General features: G+C 40.8%; 2 protein-coding genes across 2 annotated transcripts; both read right to left on the reverse strand.

The window, feature by feature from the left end:
• Nucleotides 1-177: 177 nt before the first annotated feature.
• On the reverse strand, nucleotides 178-7876 carry zmynd12 (zinc finger, MYND-type containing 12; the record flags this gene model as incomplete). The annotated part of the gene is made up of 8 exons (XM_080031711.1): nucleotides 178-309; nucleotides 3749-3894; nucleotides 4440-4533; nucleotides 4616-4738; nucleotides 4948-5117; nucleotides 5239-5410; nucleotides 6028-6157; nucleotides 7737-7876. 8 exons carry the CDS (start codon nucleotides 7874-7876, stop codon nucleotides 178-180), a joined length of 1107 nt encoding a protein of 368 aa, XP_079887837.1.
• Nucleotides 7877-8007: 131 nt separating this feature from the next.
• emp3b (epithelial membrane protein 3b (MAM blood group)) lies at nucleotides 8008-10700 on the reverse strand. Its single transcript, XM_080031283.1, has 5 exons — nucleotides 10611-10700; nucleotides 9588-9675; nucleotides 9375-9477; nucleotides 9094-9234; nucleotides 8008-8888 (listed from the first exon to the last, which is right to left on the reverse strand). The coding sequence occupies exons 2-5, from the start codon at nucleotides 9663-9665 to the stop codon at nucleotides 8713-8715; spliced, it is 498 nt and encodes a 165-aa protein (XP_079887409.1). The 5' UTR covers nucleotides 9666-9675; nucleotides 10611-10700; the 3' UTR covers nucleotides 8008-8712.
• Nucleotides 10701-11573: the final 873 nt, after the last annotated feature.

The following is an 11573-nucleotide window of genomic DNA, read 5'->3' on the forward strand; positions in this document are numbered from 1 at the left end:
CGGATGTTATTTTTCCTCCCCCGATATATTTTCATTATCAGTTTACGACACCAGTTCACATCATCTGGATTAACACTAAATGGAATCATTTACTTGGACGAATCAGTGTGGGGCCGAACAGATGTCTTGATGGAGCAGATCTCTAAGCAGATGTATGGGCGGTGCCAGGTGTGGTGACTAGTGAGAGCCAGGGTGTGGTTCTGTCTGCGCGCTCTGCACCAGCTGCAACAGGCTCTGGATGGTCTCTGTCAGGTCATGGTTTGGTATCAGCTGGCTGGCCTGCAGGGCCGTGATCCCAAATCCCAGGGCCTGGCATACAAGCACAAACGGAAACAAACACAGCAGCTGCAGCTGTTAGAATCTCTGGGGAGAATAAAGCTGACTTATATAATACTATCACTGAAAATTGGAATGCAACCAACCTAGTCGGCTTAACTCATCCTACTTTACCCTTCCTACAACCTGAACTGCTGGGCTGTTACACTGTCCTTTATAGTATCTATTTGAGAGAAAACTAGGATAGAAAATAAGTTTGATACTGTTGACATAACCATGGATGCTATGAGGGAAACATGCCAAGCTCAAGGTGTAATGCATTGAGGTTTCCAGTGGCATCCATGGATGTCATGCAGTTTTTTTTTAGGATTTGAAAACAGCTGGGAAAATGTGTTGTATGTCTGTTACTCAAGTGTGTGTTTAGTGGTATTTTGACCTACAGCTCTCTCAGCACTGTGAGTACAAGGCTGATACAATAATAAATAGTCTCTCTAATGCTTCTGCCATCCTTGGATAACATCCAAATGAAGATTTACCTCAAAATAACAAGAAATCCTCATAATAAAAATGGTATGTTCCTAAAGGTGTGCACTTGTCAAAGTACAGAGATCATGCTGCAACCCACTAGTGACTCAGTAGTGAGCTATGAAAGACAAGAAAAAAAAATGTAAATGTAAGGAAAAGGAGACAGACAGAGTTTGAGCACATCATCCTTCCACACCCTAAAACACATGCTAACCCATGATAGAAACATCCAGTCAGCAGAGTCTAGAAACAACTGTATGTCACTATGGAAAATCTGGAGAATCCGCTAGCATTATCCTTACATGATGAGCCCTGGCCCTTATTCCTACCACAGCCATTGTGCCACTGTAAGTGGGTATTTAACAGCAGGGGGTAACTGTGCATAGTTAGCTATGTTATTTAAGCTATGCTTGTGGCACCAGGGCTTGTGATGGAAGTTCTGTTAGGGTTGGAGGTCAACTCAGGTGGAAGAATATTTCAGGAGACTTGGATGAATTATGAAGCAATATTTATTACAGACTTGGCCAAGGAGAACCAGACTGCAACTCTCGTGACTTGCACTTCAATTCTTTAAGTTCTTCAGAAACTCGATCATCCTTCCCTTTGCACACATTTGCACGTTCAGTACATTCATTCCCACTTCCATACAGTTCTGAGGTGTTAAACCATATTGCCACACATCTTCTCATTGTTACAACATCCCAAGTTGGATCTCCATGTGTGCCATACACAGTTGAACTAGCAAGCATCATTTTATCTGTGGCAAAGGACCCCTCAATGGGCCACTTTCCACCTGTCTGCTTATTCATAAGGGATGTGTAAGGAACCACATATTCCCAGCCATGTTTTCTTCCAACAATGCCTGCTGGTGTGTGTTCAGGAAAAACTTTCTCAATGTGTGGTTGCGTTCCGAATCGCATACTCTTTCTTTTTTCTATTCTACATACTATATCCGACGATAAAAATAATCTAGTTAGGATGCAGTAGGCATACTATTGGGACACACTTTTACTCTTTTATTTCATCATAATATTGCGCTTTGATCTTGCCTCTTGCTTTTATATCCGTCGCATCCCCGTTTGTTTTCATATGGAGGCTTCGTCGATGTGACGTCACTTCACGTGCGCACTGGATTGTGGGTCAGAATCGCCCAAATAGGATGCAGTTTTTAACACTAACAATTTTGGCCGGAGGAAGTAGGATATCCGGGTACTTCTCACCATCCCAAATCTGGCCACAAGAATCGGTACATCCTAAATCTTTTTTCTACATAATATATAGTAGAAAGTATGCGATTCGGAACGCAACCTGTGTTTCTTCGTCTTCTGTCATATTATGTGTCTGTGCATTTTTACTGCTTTTCTTCAATGTTTTGATGTGTTCTGTTTTAGACTTATCCTCTGCTTTGGACTGGCTGGAACACATGTTGTGACCCACAGATAGGATGTTTCATATAAACACAAATTTAACATATACCATATGTATTTCACTTATACAAAACATATACACTGCACAATATTGCAACGACATCCAAGATCTCCATTGTCTAAATGTTAATCTATTTAATTGTATAGAGGGCTTTATCTTATTTGTTGTATTCTATTTTGTTGTATCTCTTCGTGTAAACCAAACAGGACTTAATATCTATTTGTCAAACAGGGCTCGAACCTACTTTGCTGTAAAGAGGACTATCTTTCTACCCTAAGCTGACCATTTATTTTCAATTTATTTCTTGAGGCCGAGTTTTAGAACTATCACATATATTCTTTTCTGATCTCGTCAAACAAAGACATGGTAAGGCATAAATCTAAATTTAGTGCACATACCAGGTCGATGTTATCTTGAGATCCTGTTTGTGACGCCAATTTGTGATGGAAGTTCTGTTAAGGTTGGAGGTCAACTCAGGTGGAAGAATATTTCAGAAGACTTGGATGAATTATGTAGCGATATTTATTACAGACTTGGCCAAGGAGAACCGATCTGCCACTCTCGTGACTTGCACTTCAATTCTGACAAACTCATGCTTAGAGCTGTGTATTAACCTTGCGCTATCTCTAACACCTCCCCGGCTCGGGCACCAAGCGTACCAATGTTTTGGTTCAGAGCTGAACACAGTGAACCATAACATTCTGGAGTCTAAGGAGATGAGACTTTATCTATACAACTGACCTAAGTGTCTCCTAACAGGCTCCAAGGCTGACCTAGAGTCTGAGAGACAGACACACAAAATAGGCATATATGAACTATTAATCTTTACCATTAAAATGACAACTAAAGACCCAAAATTCCCTCACAGGGCCTAAATGGCTGAACATTTTGACCTTGTAGAAAAAGGCGGCATTTAAAAAAATTAAAAGTAAACAGACGTGTTCAGCTTTTTTGTTTTCAAGTAGTTTTGTAACACTGGTGTAGCTGTTTCTGTAATGTAAAAAAAATACTCTTGTATCTGATCCAGCCCTAACAACCCACCAGATAAGAATATGACTGAGAGTGAGAACCATACATAAACTGATTGTAGTGTTGTATACCTCTAACTGCCTGATGTTGCATCTCTCTATATTGACTGTTTGCTGGAGTGAGGCTCTTGTGCTCAGCCATAAGATCTCCAACCTATTTCCTTCTAAAAACCAACCAAACTTTGACCCTGACAAGTTTCAAGTCTGTGGCCCTCAGCTCTCTAGTAAACAGCCTACTGTACAGTCAATGGTGCAGGCTTACTCACTAGATCATAGCGCCCTAATTCACACACACACAAACACAAAACTAAGGTAGAAGTCACGTTACCTCCGACTGATTTAACCTCATTGTTTACGGCTTTACCAATTACAGATAAGCCCATCTTGAGACAGCCTTTTTAAGAAGGCCAACAACGAAGGCTGTAATGGAGAACTGTGTCACTGTGTCAGACTCAACCCTTAATGCCTGGTCAGCTGGTGAGGTGACTAACCTTTGGGTAGTCTCCTGCGAGGAACCAGAGCATGGCCAGACAGTGGGCCATCCGGGCAATCCGACTGGACTCTTTCCTGGAGTCCCTCTGCTCAACATCCAACATGGCTCTTAACATCTCGTCCACTTCAGCTTGATGTGCTTTGTCTGATTGAAAGTCATGGAGAGAGACATTGAGACAAAGAGGCACGTATCCTTTAGCTTTGTACTGTACCTCTGCATTTACTGTAATTAACTAGAGATCAACATAAAATGTCTATATGTGCAAACACGCTTCCCTTTTACGCCCACCTTGTTGTGGGAAAGTGCGGCTAACAGGCTTAGCATCATATGTAGGACAGCAGCTGTGACAGAGGGTATTGATGCGGATGCTGCACAGCTAGAGATGTGTTAACACTGGTCTAAAGTCAGCCCTAAGCATGCTAATGTAAATCTGGGCTTTAACTTTCAGACAGCCCAGCTTAATATAGTGCTGTTAACCTTACTTTTCCAGTGATAGGCCAATGTATCTGATGTTTATCTGATGGAGCAAATTATGTATTGATGATGTCATTTTCTGATTCACCATGCACAGTGATTGAAAAGTATGGTAGAATTAGACAAGTAGACAAAACACAAATCTACGTCATTATATTGTTTAATGGGTTCTAAATGACATTGATATTGCACATATTTGATATAACAAGACGTACCATAAGAGGGCTCCAACAGCAGGCCAGGATTTTGGAGATACTGGACATGGGTCTCATAGAGTTTGGTCAGATGGCCATGCCAAGTATGTGCCAACTACAATAGAAGCAATAGATGATGAACCACTTAAAATTAGAAAAACAGAAATACATTACATTATATCTGTTATGTATTTTACCGTAGAGTACAAGGAACGAGCAATGGACATCTTCCCCTGTTTGGCGAACACATCAGCAATGAGAAAGTAGCCACTACAGGTGACTGTGCTATCCAGACCATACTCCTCACTGGAAAAGTATATCTGAAAAAAACATCAGATTCATACATTTGCTTTTTCATAAGGTCTATTCATATATACTGGGGATTTACATGTGTTGGGTGGGTCCACATGACAGTAAAAGCACAAAATAGTGTACAAATGGAGAGAACTCACTTAAATATTTACAAGCATTGAGACAGTTAATAAATTGGTGAAAATAGTTAATGTACTGCGTGAATAATAACACAGACATCATTTGCAAAGTGGAACAGAGCTGCTTCAAGGTTTCCAGTGGCTGTGTGGAGGCGGCCCAGGCTCCTGTGAAGCCGCTGGTGGACTGCATGACCACATTCTGGACTCTTCAGTACCGCCCACTCTGCCTGGGACAGGAGCTCCGACACCAGGGCTAGGTTACGCAAACCTGGAAAGGCAAGTACCGAAGCGCTCACAAATATGCTCATAACATGTACACAAACACGCTCACAATCGTGCATTAACCATTGTGTATTGGAAGCAGAGCTGAGGAACCAATTTGTGCTCACCCATGTTGGCCTCAGCAAGCAGCAGGTAGGCAGGGACCAATTGGAGAGTACTGGGGCCATGGACATCTATGGAACAGCGCAGGCAGAACCGGGCAGCGGGCAGAGCCTCCAGGTGTTTCCCCTCAGCAAGCTTGCCCTCAGCCACCGTTTTGCAAATCTCGATCAGCTCTGTCTAGGTAAAGGAAGCCAACCCAAGGTGCACATCAGGTTACTTCCATTCATTCATCAGACTCAGTTCCCATGAATATTACATGACACAAGAGAACCCCAGGAATATTCAAAATCAGCTTGTATATCACTGCAGAAACATCACTGACATGAATAACCAAATAACCGCATCTGGAAACAGTAGAGGGAAAAAGCTAGGGATCAAAATTCGAAAGAGTCTTCATTTCACTGCGCTTGTTAAAGGAAAGGAAAAAGAAAAAGGAAGGACAAAAAGTACATTGTGTTTCCTGAATGGCAGCACAGTCCAAATGAGTATTTTTCAGAATCTATGCAGTCTTCGGTTTAAACAGAGTTAATTCCAGCGTTTTATTGTGCGCTCCTGGTATTTATTTGAGAACTTATGAAATTAGGAAACTTAAAACCAGAAACCTGGCAGCTACACACAACCACTTGAAATTAAAAGATGGATCGTAAATGGACTTTGAGTGGCTTTCAGATTTCATACATTTCTTTGCATTTTCATTGACAGAGACAAATGTAAACCACTCAAGCTCAAAACAAGATGGCTGCTCTGGTCTTACAGTCCTATAAGTGGTCCCGGCTCATCTCCAACATCCTCACCTTTCTAAGTTGCGTTTCGATGCGGCCAGCTCGCTGGAGACTTAAGAGAGTCACGGTGCGAATGGGAACCAGCAACGGACAGATCCTCTCGTGGATACCCACCCAGTCGGCCTGTTGGTGCTCTATATCACTGAGGAATAAAATGTTTTTTTTTAATGTTTAAAAAGTTTGACGGCTGCTTTCAAATTCCTTCTCCCACTTTAGCCACCTTAGACTTTAAGTTTTGGGCACAGTGTGGCTGTTGATAAGGAACCTTTCTCTCCATGCTATGAAATGAACTGCTGAGCTGCAACTTGTACTAGGTGTAGAACAGTAGCTACCCTCTGCTAGAATGGGTTTCAAAAGTTTGGATCAGATCGACTTTAGAACAGCAGACATACGGTAGGCCTATACTATAACAATGTTTGCCATTAATCTGTGAAATGTCTCTACACAGTTATACCAGTTGGTTTGAACTGAAGTGCTAAACATTTCCACAGCAGAGCCTCTATATCCCATTTCCAAAATATAATCTGAGTGCACAGAGGGCAGACTAAATTGTATGCCATTACATAACTGGTCTGTAATTTTGTTCATGTGGCTCTCCTCTCTTGCACACTCCTGTGGAAACTGTCTTGGTTTTCCTTGGGTTGTTTTTTTCTCTACTGTGGAGCATGTGCGCTCACTCCAGTGCATTTGTGATTCTGGACTCGGGACAGAAGCAACAAGCAGTCAGTGATCTGGCCACGTCACGTCGACGGTAGTGCTGACATAGCTTGTGTTTGACAAGACAGACAAGCACACAGACATACAGAAGATCAAGGATGGTCATCTCAGGGTGCAGGGCCAATGCACTGTTTTTGTCCTTGATGAGCTTTATTTGCATTATATTTCCTAATCTGCCTAAAGAGCCTAGTCTCCCCATTACATTAGTGTGTATAGGCCTACTAGATAACTAGCAGCCTGATCATTTGATATACGTAGGCCTCCAATAAGTCATTTAGCCACTATCAATGTAGTATAAGTCCTAAATTGTGAAAAAGTAAATGTTCTAAAGACACAACAAATGACATAGCCTATATATGCTTTCATTTGAATTGAAGATATGTGCTTGACTTGTGTATTTCTAATGCTGAGAGGGAAGCAACGACAATAAGAGTCTGTAAGCTCCCTTTAAGGGACTGGGTTTAGTGGCTCATCCCTTAACATAAATCCCTCCAGGCAGGGATGTCAACACATGCTCCTGTGAACTCACCGTACTGCGAGGATTTCACCCGCCACCATCTTTATGATTTAGCTTATCTGTAACTGATTCTGGAGAGATATCGCGAAAGTTTTGGCTATGTTTGCTTACATACAAATATTTTTTTTTTATATATTTATATTGTTCATACAAACAAAAGCAAACATTTTCTAACTGTCACGTGAACACAAATAACTGTCGTGGTAATTTCATTTCCAGCTGTTCCTCATCCACCCCTTCCCTCGCTTACGACGCAGTCACGTGGGCTTTCTTCACACCGACTTGTTGTTCGATTTTTTCCGTGAAGAAACGTGGCAAACACCGCCTCCTAGCGTCCAAACTGGAGACGTGCTTCTACATAATCTACACAAAGTTGCAAGCATGGCAATTATGCTTTCACAAATAAATGCTCTAAAGGGACACTGAAATAACTGATTCATGAGTTAAAAAACAAATGAATAAAATAGTAAGGACAACTCCATCTTACCAGTAAAATGTAACCCGACACTCGGAGCACTGCAAGTTAGCTGATCTTTGACAAAGTTCACACAACTTTTCCTCTCCTTTGGGTAAAGCAAGAGGAATTATTTTGGCTGTTGTACCCAAAACTTGAGGTTCAGTTTCCATTGTCTAAAAAAAAAAGTCCGTTTGAGACACACGACAAGTTAGTAAGCAAGCTATTGTCCCTCCAAAGTCCCAACATAAAATAAGCAGATGAAGCTAGCCAGTTATTCAGAGAACCTTAAGTTTATGGTTGCTATGGCAACGACACCAGTAGTTTCCCTTGCGCGCGCACATACGCACACATACACTGGGACACACCATTCTGTCGATAATTTAACATACATTCTATAATACAATTGAGAATTTACAAACCTATTTGGCATCAAAAGTCTAATTTATTTTCATTCAAAGAAAAAATAATATTTTATGGTCACAAGAATATAATGGACTTGGCATGTGTTCTGTTTCTTTGTGCAATAATTATTACAAATAACACTAAATATAGGATACAGAAAAGCTTTAAGTACAAAAATATATAGCCTTCATTTATATAGGCCTATATCTAATTAACTCTAACTTTAGGCTAAAAGAAATTAAAATAATCAAAAGTCCTACAACACTAATATAAGATGCATAATGCTGCTTTGGTAGGGTATTTGCCACTCTTGATCAACACAGGACATCAACAGTGGACAACAAAGACCTATTTTCGCAAACATGGCTTGGAGGTCAGTGTTGTAGACCTACATTGATTTCATGGAGTACGCTAAATTTTGCTAAAGAGATATCCCATTATTTCTTGATCATTTTTTCCAAATCCAGGCCTATCTACAATTCCAGAACAAAATCAAATTTAATGAAGCCTGAACAAAAACAATAATATAGGCAATTGTGATTTACAAGATGTCAGGTTTTTTTCTTCTCCAAAACTGTTGCTGACAATGCGGTCCTTTTTCTGTTCACTCTTTCTTGCGTAGGTGGATGTATATGACTCCACTACAAAGCAACAAGGGCACACACAGCCAGGCAAGGATGAAACAGTAGCCAAAGTGTCCTGAGGTCAGTTCTCTAGAGTCCTGAAGGATGTCCTTATTGTGTAATGTGTAGATGAGGGCTGCAGAACATGCGGTCAGCCCTAAAAAAAAGGAAAAAAAGCTGGTTATTTTTGTTTGTTTTGTTTTAGATGTATAGCCTACCAATCCACCATATTATTGTATCAGGTATTTCTTCAATTCCAAGCTCTTGTACTAGAAAAGTAACATTCTTATTTTTTTCCTTTTTTTAAATGTTCTCATTATACAGAGGCATGTCGGTGGCACATTGTTACACCACACTGTTACCTGCAAAGACTTGACACAGTCCGGTGAAATAAAAGAGTCCACCCTTAGACATGGTGAACAGCTGACCCAGGAACACCAAGAAGGAGACTGCGGAGAAGACCACTGAGAGAACCATCAGGACCTGCACTGCCTGAAGCCACTCTGAGAAGGAGAACAAAAGTATCCACATGTAAAAAAAACAAAAAAAACAGCTTCAGTCCTCAGATTTTACATCTGGGAGAGAACTGTTTGGGAAAAATCCTCTTTTAAGGAGGTATTCAAACTTCAAAATTGCTGCTTACCAGTTTCATTTGAGGATGCACACAGCCAGGTTCCTGTGGAGTTGTCAAACCTACAGTTGTACCATAGGTCTGAGTTCTCCATGCCATCCCACACCCACCAGGACTGAAAAGAGAGAATAGACATGATACATAGCCTATAACTGGATTGAAGTTGCACTTGTGAATTAACACACTTAAAATCATCAAAGACCAGGTACTAAATATGACTACTACCTTCTCCATGGTTGCAATGAAAAGCATCGCCAGTGTGATGAGATGCAGCAGGGTCACAAACATAAGCAGGTATGCCATTTTCAGGGCACTGTCGAAAAAACAAACAAAACATGTTCAATTTGGGCTTCCAATCTTGGGCATCTGCATCCAACATTACGATTAGCAAGGAAATAGTTGAGAGACAGACGCCAATTAAACAACTGTGTAGGTTCCACAGTAAAAATCAGTGTTATGTTTCTGTTTTGCCTTGAAACTTGAGATGGAAAATCCGAGCCACTGAACAGAGTAGACTCTGTGTCGCATAAACAGAGTGCAATGAGTTATTAAAACTTCTCTTTGACTGGCCTGTGTGTTGCCATCGTACAGCAAACCTGCAGAGAACCTGGGCGGGCCTACTGAAATCTAAATGGGTCCAAAATATTTACCCAATGAATCTCTCCTGAATGGCTAATTTTCTTCATTGCGTGTAGTAAACAACCAGTAGTTCAACCTACGTTTTACAAAGCTTTTTGACAGAGTATATAGTTAGAGCAAAACCTGTAATTTAACTGTGCAATAAGGAGACATGCAGGGAGACAAAAAAAGACATAGAAGAAAAATAGACAGACAGGGTGAAATTGTACGTGCAGATCTGTATCTGTATAGGAGAGGTCCATGGGTGGGAGCGGTGTAGTCCTGATTACTGTCAAATTATACCATTACACTAGATTTCATCCATCAGATGAAAGTGAATGGAAGGTTAAAAAAAAACTTTAAGATTGGTTAAAAGCAAAATAAATCTTGCAGGGTTTTTGACCCAGTTTTTTTAGCTGTCTTAACATGACTCTAAGAATGTCAATAAAAAAATCAATTAATCTTTTGGTGGCCTTTTTGCTAGACGTTACTTTTAGAGCATGTGTTGTTTGTAGATTTCATGAAAGGCTCACTCAAATGACATCTATGTTTTACAAGTGAGACCATGATTTAACAAGGTGTCCATTAGAAAATAATTCTTAAAGAAAAGTCAAGGAAATATCTACTCACCCGTGTTATTGCCTGTCCGAACGAAATCCCAGAAGCAGCTTCACCACTCTCCACTCTATTGTGCCCCTCTTGGTGGTCCACTTCTTCCCGGCCTTGCCACACCTCCTTTATTTTTCAAGTCACTCCATCCAAACTTTCCAAGGTAAACGCCCATTTCCTCTGTGCAGAACAGAGCTCCCTTCATAGTCCCTCAGTACAACATCACCATCCAAAAAAGACTCAACTGAGACCCGCCCATGTGGGCAGTGAAGGCACATAAAACCACATGAAAAGGCTTCCACTGTAAACAGTCCTCTTTGGAATTGCTCTTCTGTATAATGAGTATTCCACCATACCTCATCCATTCACGATCCTAATCTTGATACGGCAGATATGAAAAATAAACACACGGATGCAACATAGTTAACATTTCTACACCAGGACATAAAGAGAAGGCCTATTCAGAGTGCACTGGTCACCAATTAAACATCTGGGCAGGACAAAGCAAACATGCAGTTCACGTAGGCTAAAGTCAGAGGAGGTGACAGTAAAACAACACTTTTTTCCCCCTTCAAAACATTAGGCTAATTATAAATATTAGGCTACATATACAAATTGAGAAAGTAGCTATTGGTGTAGCCTAGGGCCTACTTGAAAAAAAGTGTCTCAATTTAGACTAGGCTACTTTAGACATAGGCCTAGCCTCCATTAAATTAGGCTATTGGTGATGGGGGTAAATGTTAAAATCATGACGATTGAGGAGAATGCTTATCAAAAATCACATTTTTTTTTCAAAATCAGTGAATATCTCCTCTCGATCTGCTACCTGTCTTTAGGTTACAAATGTGTGCCCTGAAAGAAATCTGTTGTTACTAGGCTCCGTAAACAGATGGGGCCTATAGTTCGCACCATGTCTGTTTACAGAGTAACAGGCATTAACACTGAAATATTTTTTCAGGGGACACTTAAGGACTCGTGGAGTGA

The sequence above is a fragment of the Ammodytes marinus genome (genome assembly GCF_949987685.1).
Source record: "Ammodytes marinus genome assembly, chromosome: 7".
NCBI lineage: Eukaryota > Metazoa > Chordata > Actinopteri > Uranoscopiformes > Ammodytidae > Ammodytes > Ammodytes marinus.